The sequence below is a fragment of the Centrocercus urophasianus genome, unplaced genomic scaffold, assembly GCF_019232065.1.
Source record: "Centrocercus urophasianus isolate 14NV4802_14NV808 unplaced genomic scaffold, USGS_Curo_1.0 seq_17, whole genome shotgun sequence".
Taxonomy (NCBI): domain Eukaryota; kingdom Metazoa; phylum Chordata; class Aves; order Galliformes; family Phasianidae; genus Centrocercus; species Centrocercus urophasianus.
In genome coordinates this window covers 3,228,354-3,256,138 of record NW_024884722.1, presented here as the reverse complement: position 1 = coordinate 3,256,138, position 27,785 = coordinate 3,228,354, and the positions used below count along the sequence as shown (strand labels likewise).

General features: G+C 50.7%; 1 protein-coding gene across 2 annotated transcripts in view; it reads right to left on the bottom strand.

Moving 5' to 3' along the window:
• FAM53B (family with sequence similarity 53 member B) overlaps positions 1-27,785 on the bottom strand; it is a 37,901-nt gene extending 10,116 nt beyond the window's left edge. The window contains exons 1-5 of one of the 2 annotated variants that reach the window (XM_042817882.1): positions 27,712-27,785; positions 20,275-20,427; positions 15,659-15,863; positions 13,085-13,136; positions 5,121-5,848 (exon numbers count right to left, since the gene is read on the bottom strand). In XM_042817882.1, the coding sequence (XP_042673816.1) occupies positions 5,121-5,848; positions 13,085-13,136; positions 15,659-15,727 (849 nt within the window). In that variant the 5' untranslated portion in view covers positions 15,728-15,863; positions 20,275-20,427; positions 27,712-27,785. Of the gene's footprint in view, positions 1-5,120; positions 5,849-13,084; positions 13,137-15,658; positions 15,864-20,274; positions 20,428-21,442; positions 27,371-27,711 lie in introns of those variants that run through there. The other variant, XM_042817881.1, reaches the window with a different exon arrangement.

Below are 27,785 nucleotides of genomic sequence, written 5' to 3'. Positions count from 1 at the left end.
TTCAAGAGGACCCTCTCGTGAGTACGGGTGCCAACATCTCCATCCTACGAGAGCACGTGGTCTTTGGAGAAGGGTGAAGTCACCCCATGAATGGCACAATGTGTCTGTAGAGCCAGCAAGCGCTGTGAATAGCCCCATTGTACGTGGCACAAGCACACCAGCACCCCTCCAGGGCAAGCAGCTTCGGGAACAAGGTCCTTCCAACGCCCTCCTCACCCCAACCTCCTTTCAGGGAGTTGTAGAGAGCAATAAGGTTTCCCCTGTTCCCAAGAACAGCTCTCTGTTACTGCATCTGACTGCTGTTGTCACAGAGGTGTCAAGGCACATACCAGGAAGATGTCCATCTTCCCATGCATATTGCCCTGGACACGTGGCCATCCCTGCCTTCAGGTCAGGGCTGCATGCTGCAGGGAGAGCTAAACAAATACATATATACACGTGCCACTTGGAAAAAAAAACCAACCACCAACAGTTTTAAAAAGGATAGCTGCGTTTGGAAACGTGCTAACACAAATTCACATCTCGTACCAACAGCCGTATCAACATCTTACAAAGCAGGAAGCAGAACGGGCAAGAGACAGCAAGGACCCATTCTGCCATGACTGAGGATGATTTCAGATTCTGATCCAGGGCCGCCGCGATCGCTGCGACAGACGTGTTTCGTCTCCCTTGCCGCTCTCCAGAGCCTGTGTGAAGGGAAGCAATCTGCTCAGCACATACGGCAACACCAGGGCCGGCCCCTGGCTCGGCGCTCTGTGGATGAGTCAAATGGCACAGCATGAATCAACGTCTGCGCTGCAGTGAAGCTCTGCAGTGCTGCCCCAAATCCTGCCCATCCGCCAGCCCACAAGACCCTGCAACGTCACCCCTCTCCTGCATCTTCTATTGCACCCACCCAAGGCTTTGAGAAAAGGTGCTGGAGAAACCACGCCGCCCACGGAAAAATATGATTGTGACCATTTTGTATCAAAAAGGGTATTTCAAGGACAGTGATTTTCAGGGTTTGGTATCTGCCCAACGCTGATGCCTTTCTGATTTGGTGCTGTACCAGTACATGAGCAGCGTGAGTCCACCTCTCTAAGGAAAATGCAGAAAAAATAGACAAAAACAGGCAATGAGGGCTTTGAGGAATTAAAGGCAATGTTTTTTCCAAGTATTTTCCCTCCCAGAAGAACTTTAACATTTAGATCCCTTTCTTAATTAGCCCAGCTATGTGGCCATGTAATTGCTTCCAGGAGCAGCTCACTCCCCTCCTGCCTCAAACCCTCCTGCCTCAAAGCCTCCTGCCTGGCCCAGGTATCCTTCTTGGTATGAAGAAAGCATTTATTTCAGGTCAAATTATTCTTATTTTGATTATGGTGCCGGGTTTATGGCCTGTAAACACATGTGGTTACCAGCATGAGCAAAGAATTAACTGATGTGCTGCCAGAGCCAGATGCTGATTTGGGAGCCGGGCTCGGTCCCTGACTCTGCTGGTGGGACTCAGTTTCCCCAGCTGTGAAATGAATGCCTATAAGCCATTTCTACCTCCCCTAAGGCCAGAGAAGAGAAAACGTGCAGCAATGTGGACCCTTGCCATTTTTTCCGCTCTTCATCTCAAATCACCCAACCACTTCCATTGCCTGACAGTCATTAAAAGCTGCCTAAGGGAACACTGATCCCAACACCCAAATCTGCGTGGCTTTCTCAAGCACACTGACCACAGTGTCTCCCAAGAGGAAGCAGCTGGTTTTTGTGACATTCCCTTCTTGAGGAGGGCTCCAACACAGTGCCTCACACCCCAAAATCCGGCCCCACCAAAAGCAAGAATGCTCACCATAACCTGCCTCATCTTGCTCCCTGCCAGTCCTCCCACGTGGAGACAGCTTTCGGGTGAAAAACTTTCCATACCCCAACTAAGCAATGAGGAAAACCCCATCCTTTGCACAGCCCCCAGAACTGCTTTTTCCTAAGTCTGCTTTTGCAACCGATGCAGAGCTGCAGCCCCGCTTCCTCCAACTCAGCAGCCAGCCCTGCGTGGGTCAGACCTGCTCCATGAGGACAGGCACAGGGCCAGCTCCTTGGGCTCTGTGGTGATGGCCACGTTGTTTGTTTGTGCTAGCAACGCATGGGAGGCAGCCAGCAGCAGCCTGGCCACAGAGCTGGCACCGACGGGTGGGGAGGAGGTGCCACCAGCACAGGGGCTTCCTTCCTTGATGGCATCGCTGCTTGAGCAGCGTGAGCCGTCCTGGCAGCAGCACTCCTCTGCTCTGGTGCCGGAGGGCAGCCGGGTAATGCAGGTCATGCAGGCAGTGCTTTTCAGGCTTGGAGGATGTTTTGAGGTAGAGTACAGGAGCCAGAGAAAATACAGCTACTCCTTATGGTTGAGGTTTTCAAGGAACCGAGCTGCACTGAGCCATGTGAGTGATCTGATTTTTGTCATTCTTTGGGCCCTTACTTGAGTCCAAAGCCAAGGCTACACAAATTATACGTGCACCCAGGCTTGGTGTCCAGAGGGAAAGGGAAGCTCCGCAGGCTCAGCCGGAGTCTCCCTGCACAAGACTTCCACTGCTTTGCTTCCCAGCTGACAAACATCCGCCTTGGTTAAGCCAACAGAGAAGCTCGCTCTGCCCTAAGGCCTCCCAGAACAATTTGATGAGTTAACTCTGCATTTGGGGTCCAGCAACTTCAGGCACATCCAGTGCAAGGGAAATGTGACACGCACATGTGACACCTTTGGGCAAAGGCCTACGAGCACCATTCAGCATCCAGGGACACCCCTGACATCCTCTGCTCAGAGCTCAGACTGCTCTTCAGCTTCACTCCAAGCATCCCAGCTCCCACTGGTCTATGTGTTGGGACCACATAGGGGCATTTCCCGTGGTTTTTCCTGCAGGAAGGGAACAGCTGCTCCCCCTCTGCTCCTCTCACAGCCCCTCACTTACCAAACAGCTGCTGTGGCACTATCAGCATCCTTTCTGTGGCAATTCCATTACCAAACACATTCAGTATGGTGACATATGGCTGCTTTTAGCATCTGTATTATTTCATAACCACAACCCTTTGTCCATGCAGTCCCCATTTCTCTTTTTTTGTTTCACTTTTGCAGCCACGCTTGCAGGATGAGCAAATGCAACCACAGCCTGTGGGAGCCGGTGGCCCAGCTCCCCGTGGTCTGGAGAGGGTTGCAGTGGGCTCCAAATCTTTCATGCAGCCTTAGAACTGCAGCCAGCAGGCACCAAGGTCTGCCATCCTCCAAGAGTGCATCTTAGATTCTTGTGGGTCCTAATTTGGGCATTTACCCTGGTGTGGCTCACAAGCATAGCTGACAGGCTGGGATTTGTTAGATGCCTTAGGACTTCTTTTAAAACCTGGGCAGGGCTGGCACCACCAAGACCTGCAGATGATGCCCTGAGCCCTTGGTTGGTCTGCCAGTAGGAGGGCAGGATGGATGTTTTTGGGAGTGCCTCTCCACCTGCCACTCTCCCTTTCCCAGCCGTTTATTTGCAAATGTTGGCAATTAAAGAGCAGAAAATCACCAAGAGCCTTTGGGAAAAATAATAATTGCATCATAGGCATTTTCAAAGATTTCAGGGGAGGTTCAGTTTCAGGTTATTTATCAACTGTCAGGAGAGGTTCAGGTTGGATATCGGGAAAAGGGAGTGATGGGACACCGCTCTCAGACATTGGGTTTGGGTGGCCCTGTGTGGAGCTGGGGGTTGGACATGATGGTCCTTGTGGGTTCATGCCAACGTGGTGTATTCTATGAAAATAAACTCATTTGTTGCTTTAAGGAGAGATTGAAGCCCACCATGGCTGTGACCTGAAGAGGATGGTCCACACTATTCAGCACAGCCTGTTCTGCATTGACTTCAACAGCCCAAAGCACTCATCCCCAGGGAAACTGCAACAGGACTGGTACGTTCCATGAGTTCTGCTCCCTTCTTGTCTGTATTCCTCCTACCAATACCTGAACCTGCAGTTGGTTCTCCTTTGCACTGCCGAAACGATTTCTCACTCATCTCACTGCAGCACAAGCATCACTGTGACGGTAACCACCGTGTGGGCTCTCAAAATAGCTCTGGGAATAAAAATAGTACAGTGTCTTTTATCTCTTCCCTTTGTTCACCACCAACTACTCCAGCAAATGCAGATGGGGCACACGTGCAGTAATCCATCAGCTCATTGGCCTGCACAACTCATTCAACACTTTGGTCTAATCCTGAAAGGTCTTGTGAACATCCCTCCACTAACAAGCGCTGTCAGCTCCCCTTGAAGGTGAGCAGCTCCAATGGCAAGATACCTCGAACATGTTCAGCGCTGCACAAACTCCCACCCAGGCCTGTAGGAGATTCTGCCCTGCACTACAGGTGAAGCAACAAGTGGCTGCTCACTGGGAGAGAACTAGAGCGGGGGAGGCACGACAAAAAGTAGATGGCTAAACTGCATTCCATCTCCTCGTCCACGGTGAGAACTTGATGGATAGAACAAAGCGTTCAGAGCCAGCCTGCTGCCAACCACAGCGCTGTGCTGGGTGTGTTTTAGAAATGTTTCCACCAACGCAAGGAAATGAGAGGGCCTTCAGTCATGCCAATTGTAGCTAGTAAAAGGCAGTAACAAGTGTCAGTTGTTTTCTCTGCCCGTCCAGCTTATTAGCTAATGAAATAAGCTCAGCATATTAAATGTTACTGGCATGGTTTATCAAAAGATGATTGCAGTGCCATGCATTGTCCTCCGCAATCACCCCAACACGTCATTCTCTGACTCCTTTTATCTGTTAAGCTCTTCTGGAGGAGGAAAAACTAATCACATCCTCCAGCACAAATGAGCTCATTTGAACACCCGTTGAGCTGCCAGGCATGAAATGCCATCAAGTATCACATCCCTGAGGGGGGAACAAACGCGTTTATATGATGAGGAGTGAAAACACCAGGATGTTTCTAAGCCTCACCTGATGCAGTGTTACGAACAACACTGGGACACCAGTGTTGCACAGACGGAGCAAACCACTGCTTGGAACAAAAGTGCAGCTGCTATAGGTACAAAGCTCTGAGCCTGCTGCTGGGGCGCAGCGTGAGCCAGATCCCCGCCACCGCACGTGGCACAGGAAGAGGGAGGCCGTGCCCAGCTCCCAGCCTTACCTGGGTCATCTTGGCCAGGTCCAGCGAGGGCCGCGGCTCCTGTGCATCCTGGGGCCGGCGCCGCTTGACGCCCACCTTCTTGTCATTGAGGACACAGGGCTGCGAGCGGCTGCGGCACAGCCCACCGGCACGGCGGCCCAGCTGCGGTGTGGAGGCCGGCGTGCTGCTGGCCGAGGGCGGGCCGGGCTCCGAGGAGGAGAAGCGGTCGTGAGAGCAGGACAGGGAGCGCTGCATGTCCACCCGGCCGCCCTCGGGGCTCCAGGCGTCACCTCCAGCCCCCGATCTCCTCGGCAGGCAGCCCGGACGGTGGTCGCAGGACGAAGCCAGAGGATGGGAGCGGGACGGCAGGCTGAAGCTGGAGCTCCTCTGCATGGTGGCCGAGCCGTTGGAGTAGCGTTGGACGCTCCCCCCGCTGTAACACCGCCTCTTCTCAACCGGCGTCCAGACCTTGGAGCCCAAAGGTCTCCACGATGTCCTGCAGCTGGACATTTCATCCGAGAAAGACAGCGAGCGGCACTGGCGCTTGCTGGGCGGCGCCGATGGGTTGCTGTGAGGATCGCTGAGGCTGAGCTCTTTGATGAGGTTGGTCACTGAGCAGGTGCTGGTGGCTTCCCGTGGCCACAGCGCGCCCTCCTCACCCTTGTCAGCCAGGCAGTCCCAGATGCTGGTGCCCGGCTGCTCGATCTGCAGTGGACATTTCCTGCTGAGGTCTCCCCATCTGTCATTTTCTGGTTCAGAAATGATAAGAACACACACACAGCCACAGGCATTAGCGTTAATTAATTCTGCGATTCGCTTTCCACGTGCATAAACAAAGAGTAGCATATGGGACGTTTTGCAGTACAAATTAATTAACGCTCGGAATATGGTTTTCTGAACCGCCTGCACAATGGTTGCTGTGGCATAGATGGAGAGAGAGAGACAAAGCGATAATTGCAGCAGGAGCAAAACTGCTAGAAGATGATAGGAATTTGCCTTTGAATATCCAGACTGCACTGGCTAAGGGGCATCCAGCATTATGAAATGACACTTCGTTGTCATATCTCTGGGGTAGATCATGCCTTGGATGCTTTCCTCAGACTCCACAAGCAATGGTTGCCTGAGAGGTGCACAAAAAACCCAAAGTCGGGGCTGCAAACCCAAAGCTGCTGCAACACCGGGCTGAGATGGACCTGGGGGCTTCCCCACAGCAGAGGTTATGGCCACCACTGTGGGCACAGAAATGCAGACAGGACATCAGAGCCTACAGGATGTCAAAGCCGTATGCACACTGGGCTGTCCTGCTTGCTGACTGCTGAAACAGCATTGCTCCAGTGAAGTCAATAAAACTTCATCCCCATTAAGGCTCTGAGCACCTCTCCCACAGCCATAGAATCATAGAATGGCTTGGGTTGGAAGGGACCTCAAGGATCATGAAGCTCCAACCTCCCTGTCACAGATAAGGCCACCAACCTCCACATTTAATACCAGCCCAGGCTGCCCAGGGCCCCATCCAACCTGGCCTTGAACAACTCCAGAGAAGGGGCATCATCCACAGCCTCTCTGGGCAGCCTGTGCCAGCACCTCAGCACTCTCATAGTAAAGAACTTCCCCCTGATATCCTACAGCTACCCAAAGACACCATGTCTAACCGAAATTAGAGCACGTAACAATCTCTATGCTGGCTGATACTGTGTTAGATGCCCACCTCCCATCCTTCCCCCCAACCTGGGGTTTCCTGCTGCTTTGGCCCAGATGCTAATCTCCCGAGTCACCTGTGCTGCTGTGCCCACCAGTTTTGCACATTTTGCACTGATCGTTCAAACCTGCAGGTTTCAGGGGATGGCTTGAAGGCATTCATTTTATGAGATGGGCTTTGGGGATCTGCGCAAAGCTCTGAGAAACTTGTGGCTCCGAAGTCAATGGGTTCTAACTGCATTCAAAATGTGTACAGTAATGGGTCAAAAGCCACTTCATAGAACCAGAGAATCATGATGGTTGGAAAAGACCTTTAGGATTCCTAAGCCCAACCCCATCCTACCCCCATGGTGCCCAATGACCACATCCTTCAGTGCCACATCCCCACGGCTGAAACATCTCCATGGACAGTGACCCCACTCCTCCTTGGACAGCCTGTGGCAATGCATAACCACTCTTTCTGAGAAATTTTTCCTAATATCCACGGGGACACGGGGAAACTGCAAAGCAGGCTGCAGCTGCATGCAGAGATCCCAGCGATGACCACGTGAAAAGAGGATTAAGCACGATGATCTCATTCACACACATGGTTCCCTGACTATAAAAGAAGAAAGGAGGACCATCAGGGCCGGGCTCCTTGTCGCAGGCTGCTGGGGCCAGCAGGGCTCTGTACAAACACGCCGCTGATGCTCAACAGGAAAACCATGGTAGGGCTGCACCACTGGCTGCTGCAATGGAAAAAAGTCATCACCCAACAGACCTTCTCTGGTAACTGTTATTGTTGTCGGGAGGCAAACCGTGCTAGCTAACCGTCGCTGCAAAGTTTCATGTGATCATATCTAAATGGTACAGTATTTTTTAGGGTTGTTTTTGCGTTTTTTTGGGTTGTTGTTTTTTTTTTTTTTCCATTTAGATCAATCAACTCAAAGCTGTGCCCAGCCTGCAGCTGCAGGTACAGCCTGATGGCAGGAAAGATGCCACAGCACAGACCGCTTCCTACCAGGGCCCGCTTCCAGTTGGGAGGTCAGACCTGGGGCCCTGCAAGCTGATACCCCATAAACCCCTTTTGGCTCCTTTCCCCATTTCCCCTTGCCAGCAGCTGCCTGGACACCACCATCCCCCAGCAGCCCTGCGCTGCACTGCGCCGTGCCTTAACCGCTGCTGTCCTCATTTCAAAAAGCACGATGAGAAGTGAGAAATCCGTGCTAAACAATTACATCTATGTTTAGATCTTTATTATTTTCCCTCCTTATTATGCTGCCAGCAAAGAGATTTCTCGGGTCAGGTCACCAGACAAAAGAAACAGAAATAGAAGCTAATTTTTTATGGCAAGCTGCCACGACCCCCATGCCCAGACGTCACGTTTTACAAAAGGGCCTTGGTAAGCTTGTTCAAGAGGATACAGGATACCTTCCTCTTTCGACATTACTTCTGCACAAACAGCTGTAAAACTTCAAAAAAAAAAAAAAACCCAAAAAACAAATCACAAAGAAAATTGCATGCATACTGTTATCCCGACCGACAACTTTGGGTTATTGTTTGCTTTCCTCCTTTGTGCTCAGCTTGTGCTGAAGGAAACTGGGGCTCCGGCAGGGCAGCTGCCATCCAGGAGATGCTCATGCATGGGGTGCTCCATTCCCCTGTCGCCCCCCAGGACAAACCACCCATGCAAAGCCCCACAATAACCTAGAATGTGGTCTTTTTCCGAAGCAAAGTGACGCTAACAGAGTAACAAATTGAAAACAGGGATCATCTAAGCATTGAGGGTGTAATTAAAAGACTTGGGAGCCACTTATGAGGAAAAAAAGTCTGTCTTTTTGCTCAACTTTTTAAGACTAAGATTCACATCCTGAGAGCACTGATAACAATAATTGCAGTGGAATCATTAATACTGCTGCGGTTACGCATGTATTAAGTTTCTTAAATTACAAACCTCAGCTTGGTTTACCCAGAGGCAGCAATTTGTTCCAGGGCAAAATCCATCATGAGAACTCCTCAGTTCAGAAATAAACGGCTTTGCTGGAGAGCACTCTTTGCCCACCAGAAAACGATGGGAAGGCATTCACAACCAAGGCATGATGTAGATAGAGCATGTGGGGGCACTTCCCTGCTTAAATGGGTCCTTCTTGGTGGTCAGTGTCCTCAGACAAAATAGCCTGGGCCTCTTACTTATGGATTTTAACTTGAAACTGCAGAACTAAATGCTTCCAGGCCCTTGCTGAACATGCCCATCGATGAAACAAGGATGAATTTATCAGGCATCAGGTTTAAAACACTGCCATCTACTTCTGAACTTCCTCTGGGGCAAAATCCTGGTGTTTCCTCTCTCAAGCATACATGTCTGGCACACAGCCTCGAACATCCATCTTTTTCCCTGGGTAACCTCTATCACATCAAACAAGCACACAGGTCCAGGTCACGAGGCTCTCAGAAGCTTTGTTCCACACCCATGGGGACTGGTACCATCCTCAAAGCATCCCTAAGATCTCTGCACAAGCAGCTCTCATCAGATGAAGGCATCCAGGTCACCGTAGGCACATTTCCATGCGTTGAGCTCCACATTTTGCACTGGCCACACAAGAACTTGCCAGCTCCCTTGTCCATGAGCTCCAGAAAGGCACGTAACACCTGGAGGGCACTTCTGTGAGAAGCTGAAGGCATTTCGGTTGTCCAGTGTGCAGAAGAGGAGGCTGAGAGGAGAGCTGGCTGTTCTCTGCCGATTCCCAAGTGTGTGAGTGCTCAAGAGGTGTTTGGACAATGCCCTCGCTCTATGCTTTAGCTTCAGTAAGCCCTGAAGCAACCACCACAGCCCTTACAGCGAGATCTGGGCACCAAAACCTGACCACCCGGGCTCCTCACCACAGAGAAAGGCATCAAATCAAAACGCTGACACAACGTTAACTACCACGACACAAATGTGCTGCTGCAATATTTTTACGGCTGCTTTCTATACATAATGCATGATCCTTCTGCTCAAGTTTCCTCTCCGTTCTTCTCCTGTGAAATAATTTACATTCATACATAATTTATTGCAGCAAACTTGTAAAGTGATTACGGGCTTCAATCAATTTTTCTTCCCCCTCCTTTTTGGCAGATAAACTCCATTTGGATCCCAACCCAAACATTTCTCTTCCTTTGGGTGTGCATCCAGTTCCCTTTTTCACATGTTCTTTGCGTCGAACGTTGGTCTCCCACCCTCTGTGCAGCATGGAAAGGGAGTTTGTATTTTCCACTGCCCCCTGTTTACGTTCAAGAAATGATTCCTAAACGTGGAACAAATTCAATGGCTGTAATTAGCTGATGGCAGCGCCACGGAGCCTGACAGCCCTCCTGCTTTCCCATGGCACAACTAAGATTAAAAAAAGATGTGTGGAGCTGTGCTTCAATGGGAAATGCAAACAACAGGCCCATACTTACTGCCTGAGAATGTGCCCAGGTGGCGCGTGCTTGGTGTCAATAGCCATATGACAAGGGCAAAATCCACACAGTTTCAGTCAAAATAAAACATCCCTCATCACCTCTCTCTCACCAGCAGTCACCTGGCTCACTAAACAGTTGGGATGCCAGGTCAAAAATTACTTCTTGTTCTCAGAGGATGTGAGGCTGTGGCTATTGTTACAAATCCACTAAGCTTCTTGCAGAGGGGTGCAAAAGAGTACTGCTTGCTGCTACTGATTGAGACGCCAAGTGCTTCTTACATACCTGCTTAGAGAGCAATCAGGCAATATCACCAGGGCATTGTTAAAATAGTGTAAATCTTCCACGACCATCCACCCACAGACAGAAAATTCTCAATGCAGCAAGCCAAAAATAATACCCAAACTTCCTAAAATGCTGGCTGCCTTCTCTAGCGCAGCCACTGATACCTTCACAGGGGTGCACAGTGGAGAACGCACGGCAAGAAAAGGAAACAGATCTCCATCTGGTAACAGGACAATTCCTTTACTCCCAGGTGTTTTAAGGGCACATCAAGGAGAAGGGAAAGAGGAAATCGGTTTTGTTTCTCTAAATAGCCCTTTGCTGGGAAAAAGAATTACGATGAAATGCCTGAAACTACAAATTCAACGGTCTTAGTAATACTGCTATCATCCCACACATAAATCTAAACATTTAGCTCACCTTGAGAAGTGGAGCAAATATTGCAAATACTGGATCTGACACACCAAGTCTTTAATAAAGCTTACTAATGTATTCAGTTTTTTAAAAGTTACAATTGATTTTCGGATCTTCTCAGACTTCAGTACCTTATGAGAGGCTTACATGTAAAAGGTGTGGGTGTCAGTGTACTCCTTTCCCATTCAAAGTGGTTCTCAGGATATTTTGCCTGCACTGGTATCAGCAGAGTGCCTTGTGCTGCTGCTGGCGTGCCATACTGAGGCATTTGCCATGCTCATGTTTTGCCTTCTTCATGTTTGGCCCGAGGACACAAATACATGCTTGGGCAATGGGGGCAACCCCCGTACCTGGCATCCCCTCTGCTATTGCCAGCCCCAGTGCTCTGGCAGTCACATTGGAGAGGTAGCAAGTGACACTCAAACCAACCTTACGCTGCACACAAGCATGTGCCAGCCCAGGCTAGCTGGGTTTCTTGGTTATGGGGTGCACAGCTGGGGCCTTGGCCAGCTTCTTCCTACCCCTCCCATAGATATGCATCCCTGGATATCTCACCACATGTGGTGAGATGTGGTGAGAACCCCCAGTGCCCGGGCCTTGCTCTGCTCAGGATATGCTACGTGACCAAGCTGATGCTGGCTGGGGACCACTCCAACCTTCCCAGATTCATTCATTTCCACGCTTTTGCTCTCAGCCTGAAATATTCACCCACTGCGCATTCAGCGCCATCATAACCCTGCAACTCTTTCAAAATGCATCAGCAAGTTTCAGCACGGAGTTGGTTTGTGGTCGTGGCCCAAGTTTGAAGACATCAAGAAGAGCGTTTGGGAAAGATGCCTAAAATTAAGCACAAACCAAACAGGGCTCTCTCGCACCCCAGAGACTCAGTCCTCTTGACTGGGCATGACAAAGACAATTACATGGTAAGCTGTCGGTCAAGGAGGTGAGATTAGGTTCCCTTGGAAACAGGATAATTTGGCAGCCAAGGAAGAGCAACGCAGCGCTAGGAAGACGCAAACGGCTTTGTAAAAGCTATTAACACCAAGCTGATTTTCAATTAGGCTTAGACTCTTCATATTTGTGGAAGAGCCTGCCAGTGCCACGGCACAAAACAAAACCATCTGATTGGATTTCTTTGTTCCTTACTCGTTTTTGACAGACAGGAGAAAGGGGACGGACTGTTTCTGCCCACTCTTGACTTTGAAGCATGTGACTTTCATCTGAAAAAAAAATATCAAAACATTTTCCATCTTTTCCCCCCTCCTCCAAACAACTCAAGTATCGGAGAGCTTGGGAAATATCTCCTCTCAATGCATGTGCTCAGCTCCCATTAACGCTAATGAGAGTTGTGTCCACGAAGAAAAGGGGCAGTTGCTTTGTCTGCAAAGCATTGGCTTTCATACCAAGTAGCTTGGCTCAAATTTGACCTACAATTTTAATTGGCATTTGAGACTTCGCCTAGGGACTGGCTCCCCATTTCAAAACCCAAAGAGCACTGTATAGTGACACATCCTCCTGCATTACTGTTTTTCAAGATCCTGGGCTGATGCACCAAAACCCGATCAATTTCAGTAGCCATTCAGCAAGATAGTTGGTAGCAAGCTACACCAAAAAATGGTGTTAAACATCATATATAACAGCTTATGTTATTGTGAAAGGCAAAAAAGATACTTTTGTTGTTGCCTGAGGTCTGTCCATACACACTGTGCCAAAAGGAAGAATATTTTTAGTTATAATACTGGTATTTATCATTTCAGCACACTTTGGAGTGTGCTGAAAACAACCAGGAAAACTTATCATGCAAACAGTCAAGAGCTGTAGTTGAGGGATGGATGCTCGAACACACGAGACACACAGTCTAAGAGCCAAAATGCTTATGATCCCAACTGCATGAATAACTTCAAAGATGCACACAAAGCAGTGGGGAAGGAGACAAGCAATGCGCTCAGCACTGCGGGGCAGCAAACCACCCCTGGGCAGGGGCTTCCCATACTAGGGGCAGTGGGATGGGCAATACTGAACCCCAAGGCACAGGGCATGGGTGGGCTGCATCCCAGGCTTTGCAGGGCAGCACTTTTAGGAGAGGTGCAGTAGATGAGGACGTCTTCCCACGCATTGCCAAGGACCCAGGAGCGCAGATGAAAGAAATACGGGCAGAAGTTTTTGCTACTTACCCATAATGCCACAAGAGAAGAGGGTAGGTCCTTGACTCATCTTTGGAGAGTGCTGAAAACAACCAGAGAAACTATTCACTTCCAGCAGGCTCAATCTATGTGAGAGAAAACACCCAGCCCGCATCCTCAGCTTGGGCATCCACAGCCAGACCCCAAGCGTGCGGCCTCATCTCCCAGCCTGCACATCATCCACCTTCCATCCTCCCTCAGACAAACTGAGGTTAACTGCACGATGTGGAGAGTTGCTGTCACGGCCTGAACTTGCAAATGATCAGTCCTGCAGCTGTCCCTGCTGGCAGGACCCGAAGCTCTGCAGAACACAAACTGGGAGCTGGGCAGTAGTGAATCAGCAGAGGCTGAAGCCCTTCCACGCTCATGCAGGCCTCCCATCTAGACACAGGGCTGCTTTGTGTTTTGCCTAAACATACAGTGTGTTTCTAAGGCACCCCAGCACTTTTTCTGAGGATTCTGCACTTGGATGGTGCCAACATGCACTAAAAATAGGGGAAAATGCCATTATATGGGCACTAAATAAGCCCAGTTGGCTTTTTATGCTCTTTTTTTTTTTTTTTTTTTCCCCAGGAATTTTCCTCTTGACTGTGTGCGACAAATCATCAGACTTCTAAAAATGGGCATGGACAGTTTTATATACAATAAATCAATATGTCATCTGGAGCCACATGCCATTTCAGCTATGTCTGCAAAAACACACTTTCATACTGATCGTCCTTTTGTTATCCCACAAAACATCCACATTCTGCTTCTGAAGTGTCTGTCCTGGCAATTCCATCCCATCTGAACGAGGCCTTACTTCATCTGAGCTCCACATCCATCTGCACCACCATAGTTGTGTTTTATCCACCGTTAGGCCACTGCATTTGCACCTTCCCTCCTGATTCCTCTTTAATACATTGCAAATAATAATAATGAAAACAAGATTGTACCAACTGCCGACAAACCGATGAAATCACTTTGTGTGCTGCCAATACTGAGCGTAGAGGGATGCAGAGGCAGAAAGCAGGGATTTGTGCAGGTGAGGAGATGGGAAATAACAGTAGGTTACATTTTTTGGACCACCTTTTTAGGTGAAATGAAGAGATCTCTTTCTGCCAGGCCCCATCTTATTAAGATGAAGGCAAAATGAATCAGGAGACAAGGATGGCATGCAGCTGTCTCTGAAGAGTGGCCAAAGTGGAACAAACACAGACATGGGACGACCCTAGGAACAGCAGCACACATCTGCATGCCAGCCCCCAGAGCAGCATAGAATCATAGAATCACAAGGTTGGAAAGGATCAAAAAGATCATCCAGTCTAACCATCCTCCCATCACTGTTCCTACCACAAAGCAGGCTTTGTTCAGAGACCAAAGTGAATGCCTGCAAACGAGGAAGGAAGAGGAACATCTCCAAATAACACACATCCCATATTGAGTGCAACTGCTATTTTACAATGCTCAGCCTAACCATGTTGGGATACAAACCAGCCAGCAAGCCCACCACCCTCCAGCAGGTGATGGTGCCTGCTGCTCAGACGTTTATTGCCTTTGAGTTTTACTCTCTGCCCTCTCTGCCAACATAAAAACTGCTGCTCTCTTTGCTGGATCAGACTTCTTCTGAACATCTGCCTCAATTTAACTGCCCGGACAACCTGGCAATGCAAACTGTATAACCAGAACAGTTACTCCCTGTTGACACAGCACGAGCACCATGGCAGGCACTCAGCAAACAAGGGAGGGCAAAGTTTGGTGGTGTGGCTATGCAGCCCATCCCGCACAACATGAGAGCTTCTGCTCTTCTCCTTCCTGCAGCTGAACCCCTCCACCCACACCCTGGGGTGCTCAGCAGCCTGCACTACCAGCCCAGGAAACCAGCTCACAGAGTGCTCCATCCTCAGAGAACTCGGGCATTACCATCACTTTTATGCTCCAAATGCCCATGTATGGCTGATCCTGCCAGATGCTTCCTGAGCATCCTTATCTGTGTCGCCCTGCATCGCACAGTTTTCTGCCTCCTTCCTTTCCAGACTGTGACCATTCATCCTGCAGAACAGGGGTGAAAACCCCAACATCCCCCCTGGGTGTTACCAGACAGCTCTGTGTCACCCTCTACCCCACCATAATTCTGCCTCTTTCAGCATCATTTCCTGTTTGTTGCCCTAATTTTTCCATTACCTGCTCATTGGGTGCGTTTGGGTTTGCATCCCTCTGTGCTGCCAGCAGGACTGTTAGGTAACAGTCCTCTCCATCTCCCACTTAATCCTGCTCCCCACTTGCTCATCCTCCTAATAATCATGAGCATCTGTTCACTCTGGGCAAAGCAACTTCTAACCCGTGTTATTCACAGTTTATTCTATTGTGTGCTCACCGAAATGCACATATGCAACAGCCACAGCACTCCAATCATTTACTCATTGCCCGCATTTTGGATATTAACAAGCCCAGCAGAAACCAGTGCAGCACTAGCAAGAAAACCACCTCAAGATCCAACCCTGCAGTGTGAAAAAGCATCCTAAAGCCACAGCAAAGCGATGGCAACAGCAGCAGAGTTGTGAAGAGCACCGCCGCGATGCTTACCAGCTCAGTCCTGCATGTTACAGAGTCAGCACCTTTGTTTTCCCGAGTTTTGGTTAAGATCATCACCATGGTAATGCAGTCCTGCGTTGGAGTCCATCGGAGTCCAGGCAAAGGTCGCTGTCAGCCATGCTCTGGCCAAGCTCCCATCTCAGTGCATTTTCCCCCAGAAGGGCTGAGAGCAGCGGGGGCTGCGGCCGGCGGCTCCCTGTGGGCACAAGGAAGAGGATGAAGAGTCAGGTGAGGTTTGAGGAGCAATCCCTGGCTGGAGTGCAACGGGCAGCACGGGGAAAGGGTTGCCCTAGGAGCTAGGCAAGGAGTATTTATTTTAGGCTCTTAAGCATTGCTGGCGTTCCTGGGCACCGATTAGCTCAGAGGCATTTCGTGCAGCAGCACTTGCAGGAGCTGGTGGGAGCACACAGTGCGCACGAGGCGTGCTGGAGGAACAGGAGTGTTGCAGGCAGATAAACGCACAGCCCTCCTAATTCTGCTTTGTGAAAAAGGGAACCCATCAGCCCATCTCCTTATGGAGATCCTGAGGCTTGGAAGCACGGCCCCAGAGGCAACCCCCTTGCCTGCAGATCAACCAGGAACAGATTTCCTGCAGACAAAGCCATTTCAGCATTATTTCCCCTATGAAACCCTCTGGATGCCCCATGTCAGTCCAATAACTCCCTGATTCCTGCCCCATGCCATCCTGGTAACTCCCTGGTTCCTGGAAGAACCACAAGGAGCCCTTTGGACAAGAAACGAGGCAAAGAACTTCCTGCAAGCAAGGAGAGGGCTCCCTGCCCACTAACCCAAAGCCTCCCTCCATGCCTCTTGATCCCTACTTATTTCCTTGGGGGTTTGAGGCAGTAAATGCTGCGTTAGTGCTGCACGAAGAGGCTGCAAGCACTCACCCAACCCTACTTCACCTCCTGGCATTCCCTCCCATGCACCCACCCCCACGCAAAAGCAGACAGATTGCAATTCAAATCTGATTATAGAAATCAGTGTTTTTCCCAAACCGCCCCTCTAATCCTGTTTCACTATTTTGTTGCCTTGCTGTTAACCAAACAAACAAAAACATCATTTGCATGATCCGAAGAGCATGAAACACTTATCTTGTAACACGCAGTCAAAACCAAATTGCAGTACTTAAGGACAATATTTGAGAACACGCTGCTAAGTATTAAACCTCATTACAAACTGATAAGGATTCTCTTTCCAGCTTGCAAATAATCTTTTTCATGTTTATTTGGATTAGAGGTCGGGATGGAGTTATGAGTAGCTCATTTAGAGGCCAGCTGGCTGGTAGAGAAATCACCTACTGTGTCTTGTGAGGACAAAGTTCAGCCAGAGTGCAAAGCCAGGATCGGGAATCAATACATTTTTCAAAGATTTACTGCTCCAAAAGGCACGTGGTACAGACTCCAGCTTCTTCTGGGCCATTGGATGCCTTATGATGTACAATTTACTACAGCTTCACCACAAACCCCCGGGCAGCCCAACGATCACCCCATGGCACAAGCACTGCCAAAACCTCCAGTGATACACAGTGGGATCTCCAAAGCCTTTGTAGTGCCCCAGTGACACGCACGTGGCACCACGCAGCACCCCAAGTCCTGCATGCTCCTCTTCCTTGGCTTCACTGGGGAATGCCACCAGGAATAGACATCAGGAATGTTCTTCCTGCAATTTCAGCTCTATCAGCGACCGTGGCTGAGCCACGGACGGGGCAGGGCTGCCCTTGAGGACATCCAAGCCTACATCTGCCAAAACAGAGCTGATATTGCTCAAGGAAACACCATCTGCTACATGAGCCCTACGTGGGGCCCAGAGCAGGGAGCAGCGAGCCCTCTCCCCCTGCCACGAGCCCTCTGGGTCACACCGTACCAACTCTGCACCATTTCTAGCCACCTCCATCACTGCTCCCTGCTTGGGACATGGGGCAGGGATGCTCACCCACACCACATCTGTGGTGCTTCCGAGGGCACCGAGGCCACTGCTGGTGAGCAGCCACTCACCAGTGGAAATCCAGATCAAACAAGCAGTCCCAGCAGTCGGGAAGCAGTTAAGCACGTTTTCTCATTAACAGGCTACAATTTCTCCACCAATAATTATCTTTCCCTAAGGTAATGATTAATACTGCTGCAGCAGAGCACTACGCGCAGCCAGGCACGGAGTTGAGCCCGGGCAGCAGCTCTCTGCCCCATTTGGGTGACAGTGCCCTGACCACTGCATCCCCCTGGGGACGACCACATCACTGTGCCACGGCCAAAACTTCCCACTGCAATGCCCTGCCCCACGACGCCCCGCTGGTGCTGTAGGGCAGCACCCATTCACACTGGCCTTCCCATGAAAGCCATGCCATGAGCAGGAAACTGCTGGGTATTTATGGACCGGAGCTTTCCACGCATACAGATGCTAATAAAAAGATGCTCTTCAGGGACCATTAATTATTTTAAGGAATGTATTTCCTCATTTGCAATCAGATAAAGGAACTATCTTCATCCTTCAGTCAAGGTTAAGTTTAGACTTGGGCCACAGCCATGCTGTGAGATAATCCAGGAGCTTTTTAACTCCCCAAAAGGCTGAAAACTCAATCTTTCAAGAACCCCTTGGGTTTACAGGTTGCCTTGGAATCTCCTTCTGCAGCCAGGACTGCAGCAAGAGCATCTCCAACCACCCCACCTAAAGACCTCTGCCCAACGAGCACACATATGTGCTTCTACAGGCGTCACTGATTTCAACTAGCAGCTCAGCCACAGAAGAGATGTTAAAGCAGACTGAGAATTTCCTATGGCTTATTCTGCAAAGTAAGGTTAAATTGCTATTGCTACCATCAAATTACCATCAAACAATTCTTGTTGCACACATCATTCCTCCATTGCCCACTTATACTTTTCTCTGGGCACTGCATTGCACACCCAAAACCCCCCAGCCATGTCCCCACTTGCTCTGTGAACGGAGAGCTGCTATTACTATTTGGGCCTTACATTTGCTACCAGCTGGAAGGAATGAAACCCCTACATTTTTACCATTTCACTGTATTACTATTCTACTATTGTGACTACAGTCGCAACAGTAATTTGCTTCCTTTCTGTTTGTAGAGTTCTAACCATGAATCTCTGTTTCTCACCCTCAAAGCCTCCTATCATTACCACACCCTCAGTGCCAGAAAGAAGAGGGCAAGACTCTTCTCAGCCCAAATTATAACACACTACAGTCAGAGGATTGAACTGTTATCCACGGACTGAAAAAGCAATGCCAACACCAGTGCTATGGCCACAACCATAGAACCATTTGAGTTGGAAAGGACATTTAAAGGCCATCTGGTCCCATCCCCTACAGTGCACAGGGACACCCACAGCTCCATCAGGTGCTCAGAGTCTCTCCTTTGACCTTGTGTGCCTGCAGGGATGGGCACCACCACCTCTCTGGGCAGCCTGAGCAGAGCTTCACTACCCTTATCATAAAATCCTTCTTCCTTATAGCTAATCTGAACCTCCCCTCCCTTAGTTTGAAACCATTTCCCCTTGTCCTATTACAAGTTCAAGGGGAAACTAAGGATCCCCATGCACACTCTCCTCCTGGTATCCAGATCCTGATTTCTTCATGCACAGCCCCAGCAAAACTTGGGCCCAGCACAACACAGCTCACCCAACATCTACAAATGACTTAAAGGGGGGGGGACAACCAAAAATCTTCCCAAAAGTTTCGATGGGACAACCAATGTTTTTAAAAAGCAAAATGAAAGCACTAAACAGCATACAAAAAAGCTGCCCTGTCGTCGGATGGTATCCAAGGAACAACCAGTCTGTGTGTGCTGGAGCTGCCTGTCCGCAGAACACCATTCAGGTATGTCAGGGCTCCACATCTGCCTCACCACACTATAAATAATACCAAGAGTTGCGTTTTCAACCTGTTGATTTATTGTGTTACAAGTTTGGAAGAGGTCCCTACAGGTTAATATTTGTACAAAGCCAGGCAAGGGCTCACTTCCTCACTGGACTCTCGCAGCCAGGCTGCACGGTGCTCGCTGCTCCATACCATTAGTCAAAACTGACTTTATTTACAAGATTAAAACTTCCAAAAATCGTGAATAAATACCCCTGTCTGCAATGCAACCCCTCAAAAAGAAAGAAAAGTCACAACCAGGAGGCTCACTATGGCAGTGCCCACCTTGAGGAGCCACATTAGGAACACAAAGCCTGACTGTGAGCCACCATGGTAAATCTGAGGACTGTAGGATATCCCAAGCTGGAGGTGACCCATAATGACCACCCAGTCCAACTCCTGGCCATGGCCATGCACAGCTTGGTCCATCAGCATGGCCCATGGTGAACCCTCCCAACCAGGAGCTCCACACGTACCAAGGTGCTGACCAAAACCATAAACACATTGCTCAGCATATTAAAAAAGCCTCCTTCCATCCAACCCTTGCCTCCAAGTGCTCCACGAAGGATCCTGCCATAAGGTGACACCAAGTCCTGGTGTCTCCAGCCCAAAGCCACGCATCCGTCAGGGAGAGCCCAAAATGCAATTGCTCACCCCAAAAAATCAGCGATCAAGGAAAATGGCACACCATCTAATTCAGTAAAGAAACATTGGTTTTATTGCCCCCTTGCTCTTACGGAATAGGAGTGGCAGGGGAAGGACTCCCTCACAAACAAACGGCGGAAAGGGATGGAGAGAAAGGACAGGACAGGGTCAGAGGTGCTTTGTCTCAACATCTCAGCTTGAAGAAAGCAGCGCTGGCTGTGACTTTGCCTTTTCCTCCCTGGCAACTGAAAAGGAAGAGAAGAGAGCAAAATTAGTCATTGCAAAGAGCAAACATGAAGTGCAAAACAGGGGACTGCTGGCACAGAGGGGTAACTGGATGCACACAGTGACTGCGCACTGACCAGTCTGCTGCGTGGATCTCATGCATGACAGCAAGTAATGGCAAGAGGAGCCATCTCCAGGTCCCAGCCACCTTGGCAGGAAATACCACCAATAATTCTGCATGGTGCCACGGGCCATTCAGACATACCCTCTTAAAGGATGCTCCAACTCTGGAGGTGCCCCAGGCCAGGCTGGATGGGACTCTGAGCAGCCTGAGCTGTGTCTGATTTAGGGGCTGGCAACCCTGCCCAAGGCAGAGGGCTGAAATGGGATGATATCTGAGGGCCCTTCCAACCCAAGCCATCCTACGGTTCTTTGACTGTATTCTAAGATGATTTTCATCAGAAAAAAGGACTGTAAAAATGGCACGTTCTCTTTGAGGAAAAACTTCCTACCATTGCCTAATTGCTTATCAGGGGTCTGCTTCTCATTCTGAGCATATTTCCAGGCGTGCCCAGGGAGCTGGAGCAACGATGGTCTCTGGAGAAGAGCAGCTGAAGCAGCACCACAGCCCAGCCTGCCAGTCTGAAGAACCAGCTCACCTTTCGATGTCTGTATTTTTCCAATTGTGAGATTTATGACAAGAATTTGCAATGGTCTGTGAGATACTGTGAGTGTTGGCCACGCTCCCAAAAGTCGAGGAATTGCTGAACTGAGAATTGCCTCAGCTGTTAACCTTAACAACCAGGGGTGCTGAACAAGGCAGCAGAGCCTAGGTTTACTTTTAATTACTGCTTGGAGAACTCTGCTTTAGTAAATAGAAACAAATAAACCACTTCATGTTTCTTTCTCACACCATTTTCCCATATCCGACCTGAAACCTCTGGGTCGGAGATGGTAAGCAGGGCCTCACCATGCCATTTTTACAGACCCACTTTCAATGATTTCAGGCCATTTTAAACCCATCTCAGTACCTACCTCTGCAGCACGACGTCCACCTACTTACAGCCAGATGACAAAGCTCCAAGGTGACAAACCTCCAATGCTCTCAGCCAGCCCTGCCTTGCTTGCTCCAGAGCCCCCAGGTTTCAACATCAACATCAACAGCAATGCGTTGGTGGCAACCAGGGAACCACAGTATGGCCAAGTGCCAGCGACAGCTTGGGCATCTTGCAGGGAAACTTGGAACTCCAGCATCATTGTCAGACTTGGGTACCGTTAGCAAGGCAGATTTCTCCCTTTTCCAAGGCTGAGCTGGAGATCTGATTGAGGCTGGTGGTCCCTGAATAACCAGGGTGACGGAAGTGTCTGGATTTAAAGCAGGGATACTGGATGTACACGCAATGATGGAGGGAGAACAACCAGACTTTGTGAGATCTTCTCCTCCCGCTCCGTTCTTACCAGTAAAAGCTGTAAGACTGCAGAGCCTCCAGCAGAAAAACAATCGCTCAGGATATTCCAAAAAATTCAATTAGGCAGACAATATTCTCGGGGTTTGGAATGCTTTCAGCTGGCAGTCTATGCCTACAGTGTGCATCACCTGTGGCCAACCCACAAAGCAGAAAGAACCACAGGGCCAGCAATGCCACTGCTGTGGTCACACCTCACTGTGGTCCCCACTGGATCAACATCCCTATCTCAGGGGAATCATTCCTCAGCTGGGAAAAAGCCTTCACAGAGCTCGCTGGCTCTGGAAGACGAACCTTTACCCATCCTCCCAGCAACCAATGGACATGTTGCAGTGAAAAGTTGGTGGCAAGGAGTGGACAAAGGAAATGGACAGGAAACCTTTGCCCGTGTGCAGCCGCTGCCAGCTCGGCTCTCCGGCACGCTGGGAATGAATTTCCCAGCCCTGCATCTTACATAAATCTCCTTAACACACGGGGAGCCAAACATCTGTGAGTTGTCTGAATTAGCATGAATTTGGCAGACTGAACAGCAAACTTGCATCGCCCCGCAGCCTTCGGATTCCTTGTTTTTCCTCAGGTTCATTAAATACACCACAATCTGTTAGCAGAAGACGGCTCCTACGTGCGCGGGCTGCCAAGGAGCTGATCTGGGGAGCACATCCCATGGCAGCCTCTGAATGCTGTGTCCAGAAGGGAGAATCATAGGATGGCTTGGGTTGGAAGGGACCTCAAAGATCATCCAGCTTCAACCCCTCACTGTGGGCACAGCTGCCAACCACTAAATCAGGTATTAGATCATGTTGCCCAGGGTCCAATCCAAGCTGGCCTCAAAAGGGATGGGGCACCCACAAACTCTGTGGGCAGGACTGGGCTCCCCTGGGGTCAGCCATCCCCATGGGCACAAAGCATCAGTGGGATGTGGGACATCCCATCCAATGTGGGACGTTGAGTGCTCATCACAGAGCCCCAGAAGCACCAATGTAAAGGCAGGACAGTGACATTTTTTGATAGGGAATGGGGGCTGGATGCTTTGCCATCCCTCAAAGGGAGCCTTTCTGTAGGAGGAAGGAGGCAAAGCAAACAGCCGCTCGTGGCATTTACTCGTTTCATCAAAGCCAAGCAGCACCTGAATGCTCCCAACAGCACTTCCAGGGAACCATTCATGAGAGCTGGTGTTTTTAATGTCTCAGGGAGACATTCACAAAGCTGGAATAATACCCATCTGTTACTCCAACACACGTTCAGTTCCCGTAAGGTGTCAGTAACACGTATAGCCCAAACCTGGCGCAGCTCCGGCTCTGCACAGTCCTGCTGGATGGGGCGGGATGCTGTGAGCCTGGGGGCGTGGGGTGGGATGCTCCCCACTACTGCTGGCACTACTGAAACCCCAATCCCTCTGTCTGTCTCTGAGCAAATAGGAAAAATGGCCCAGCAGCAAATGGAAACGAAAGCCACGACTGGCGGTGTTTGAGCTGGCACCGACGCCAGCCAACGGGACGGGTGCAACTCCCTTCCCACCAGGTGCCAAGTCATTGACGACAGCGTGAATGTGCAGCAAAGGGAAAAAACATACATTCATTTTTCCTCCCAGAGTCTCCAGCAGCTGGACACTCTCCACACATCCCCTTTCCTCCCATCCTGCAGGCATAAATCAGAGGTAAAGGCAATGCCCCTGTGCCCCAAGGACCGGAGGCTGCAGGGACCGCACAGCCCCCTCCCCAGATGCCATGCTGGGGACCGACAGCATCCCATATTGGCTCCCTGGCTGGTGGGAAGGCACTGGGCCAGGCAATGGTAGCCTGGTACAAATGGAGCATCTCATGGAGAAATGTACACTGCTACACTCCTGAGCAAAGGGACTAACATGGAAGATGGAAACCGTGGCACAGTCCCCAGCATCACAACACCACCTTCAAACGCATGGGACTGCAATTCAACATTAAGTTCTGTCTTTTGGGTGATGCTTTTTCACACTTTCAAACTTTCCGTGGTAACCCCTCTTCCTCACCCCTTCCTCTGCTCTCCATTTTTGGGAAGATGCTCCTTCTGGCATCGGCAGTTGGAGAAACAGAAACGGGAGCAGAAGCGCACAAAGAAACAAATCAGTGGTTAGCAGAGAGGTAGAAAACAAGAGACAGGAGGTTTAGACAATGGGAATAATAAAATGTCTCCCTCACAGCAGGAGGGACATCAGTAATGATGCAGAAAAGGGACAATCAATGGATATTTTAGTGCTGTATGCAGGAGAGAGCAGAGCGATGGCTGCGCCTGTTGCCAGCAGTAAGCCAGGCTGATGTTAAGCAGCAGGCACTAAATATAGAGCTTTCTTAAACACTGGCTCCAAATAATTTACACCTCCAGCCTCCATGGGGCCACACCACAGCTCCCACGGCGTCAGCAGCCCCACAAAGAGCCGGGGACTTCCAGCAATGCTTGCAGTGTTTGACTCATACCAACAGTGGGGAGGAACAGTGGGGAGGAACAAAGCGGCCCTTCCCAACCCCTTCCCAAAGCCAACGATTCATGTAAGACCTGCAGGAGAAAGGCAGCTTTCTACCAACAGCACAACCCACGTGGAAGTGGAAGCTTGGGTGCCTCGGAGCCCAAATGAAGCCATTGGGAGCTGCAAATCTTCATTAACCACGATGCTTTCACCCTGAGAAGCACCAGCAGCAGCACTGAACTTCAATCATAACACAACTGATGGGCCAATAAAGAGATAATCTTTTCTCTGAACTAGCAGAGAAGCTAAAAAAGCCAAATGTGGATACTTGTAATGCTTTCTGTATCTTCATAATTGTAATGGATATTCCATATATGATAATAGCTTTCAGCATCTATTTAATAGAATTAAATCTCGTCCTTTCAAAAATATTACATGATATTCATTTGTAATGGCTGGGACATGAAAAGCACGCCATAATAAGATCAGGAACACATTCCTGAAGTGATCTCATGGCGTGTACAACTATTCCCCAGCACACCACCAGGCTGTTTGCAGCGACACGAAAGTTAGCAGACAAACACCAACCCCATCACATCCACCTCTAACGTCGCCTTCCCACTTAGGACTTTTGCCTCCATTCTGGAGCTGGCTCACAGCAGGTTTTCCAGCTGCCGGAGCACAGTTTGTCAGTTTGCACATGCTACACACCCTGGAAGCTGGAGGGATGCAGGAGCAACAGCCACAGAGCCAAACCCTCTGGTCCCACTCCTACTGCATGGCCAAGCCCTGAGCTTTGGCTGCTAAACACAAAATCCCATGAGCCCAGGGAATGATGCAGCCCAGGGAATGATGCAGCCCAGGGAATGATGCAGCCCAGGGAACGATGCAGCCCAGGGAATGCCTCACAGGCTACAGAGGAGCAATGGCACTGATGCTGCTACATTTAATCCTCCAAAAGCAAAACCCACGATCAAGTCTCCCATGAGGTTATTCCTTTTAGTATTTCACAGAGTTGGAGGTGTGGAAACCTCAACCCAAACCCTCTCCCAGAACACATTTTTTGCACTCACTCATCCATTTCTTAAACTAACATTCAGTTACGGAATCAAACAGGCACAGGTACCAGCACACCTTGTTGCCCAGGGACCTGCACAGGTCTGGGGGCTCTCATAGAAGTTCAGTGCCATTCAGTGCCTTCCTTCACCAAGTTTCAATGAAAACTCCCAACACACCAAATCTTACTCATTTTGCATATCCATTCGTGGAGGTGCTCCAGAACTGTGGGCACGTGGCACTGAGTGATGTGGGCAGTGGGCATGGTGGCATGGGTTGGGCTTGGGGATCTCTGAAGGCTTTTCCAACCTTAATGATTCTATATGGCACCACGTGAATCCAGCCTATCAAATATTAGAAGCTCCACAAGTCATGGATCAGCTCCCCAAAGCAAAGAGCAATTCCAATTCAATTAATACATGCCACCACTCTTCAGTTTTCAATACAGGTTGAAAAGGGAAGGTTTATGTGTTCCCAGCCTGTGTTATCAGAGCCTGCACCAGCAGAACAAGCCTTGGCTGGGGAAGCGGGTCTCTCCAAAGGCAGCCAACCCATCAGATGTGGAGAAACAAAACAGCCTGGGGACCTCTGGTCACTGCCCCAGAGCCACGTTCTGCACTGCTGGCTGAGCAAACGGCCAGGCACCAGCAGACTGCAGGCTTGGAGAGTGACCTTGGAAAAGCAAAGTCCCTTCTCATAAACACAGCACACAGACAGAGCACAGAGCCAGAGCTCTGGGGTCAAGCAGCACAAACCCCAATAAGGCAGTGCAGGCACAGGGCTGCACCCCATCACCACCAGCAGAACACCATGGGTTTGGGAACACGGAGAGCATCGGGGGATGGAGAAAAGGGTGAAAAATGGCACCAGAGGAGGGAATTAGGTGTCACCTTGCAACACCTGATAGCATCTCTCCACCTGCAGTACTTGTAATGCACAGGTCACTTCGTACCCCTGCTAATAAGCACAGTTTGCAATCACCACTTACTGCCTAAGCTGAAATTCACCTGAATGTGGGGAGATTGGGCAGGGATTCCCTCCTGCCTGCACGGCTGGGTGCTGAGGAGGGTTCCATGGGCTGTCAGACCCCACCAAAGGAGCTCCTAGACCATCGCGGTGGAAAATCCCCTCCTCTGGTGGGCCGGGCTTTCCCAAGGCTTCAAGCATCCCTGCTCTGCTGCCAATTAGCACTCATTAGGAGCGCCTCCAGCTCCTGCCAGCCCTGCAATTTGGGGGGGGGTGGGGAGAAGGAACACACCAACCCCGCACTTCTCAGCCTGGGACGTCCCCTCCTTCAGCTGAGATTTTGCAAGGAAAGAAGAAATCACATCAACGAGCAAGAAAAAAAAAAAAGCCAAACCCAATACTACTAGAAAGAAAAACGAGGAGGAACATGAATCCCATCACTACGATTACCTATCTGCACATTTACACACACACAGTTACTTGCCCACGTATCCACACTTGAAAATCAGCCTCAGTCAGGGCTGGATCCGTGCCACAGTCTGCACGAGTGCCGCGTACAGCCCCGATCTCACCCACAGATGCACTTCATGGATTCGCCCCAGGTTTACGTGCAAAGCAACGCTTCGGACGGGGCAGGCTGAGCCCCCGCTGCAGCTCGTTGCTCCGACCCGACCCTCCCCGCTCTGCATCCACTGCGGAGGGAAGGCAGCCTGGACGCGACTTCCCCAGCCCGACTCAGACGGGGTTCGGTGCGGCGGAGCGGTGCCGGGGCTCAGCGCGTCGCTGCCGGCGGTGCCGGGGGTCGGGATGTTGGGACGCTCCCGGCTCGAGGTTACCCGGGCAGCCCGCAGGTAGTTTCAACCTGTCCGAAGGCGCTTCGGGGACGGATAAGGAAAGCGGGCTCATCTGCTAGCGGTTACGAACCGCAGCTCGGTCCGCCTGTTTCATAACCAATTACGCTCAGTTTGGACTCGGCGCATTTCCTCGGGGGTGGCCGCGCTGCCAAGCGCCGGCGGTGCACGCACGGCTCCCACCCCGAGGCCCGGCACCCCGCATTCAGCCCGGCGGCGGGACCGGGGGGCGGCACCCCCCGCGCTGACACCGCGCCGAGCATCGCCCCGGGCCGCACGGAGCGCAGCACGTGTCCGGGAGCCGCGGCGGTGGCGAACGCTGCTGGCTCGGGGGACGCGAAACTTGCGACAACGAGCCGCCCCCCCCCCTCCCCACGGGCTGAGCTCCCGCACACCCCCCGCCCCGGGGCCGCTCCCCGCCGCCACCGCCGCCCTTTGTCCGCCGCCCCCGGGACGACGTCGCGGCTCCCCCCCGGGCTGACAGCGCGGCTCAGCCCCGCCCGGCGCGGTCCCGGCTCTTACCGTGGTGGCGGAGCGGCGGCGCGGCCCGGCCGGGGCCAGCTGTGGGCACCGCTCCGAGCCGCGCTTCCTCCCTC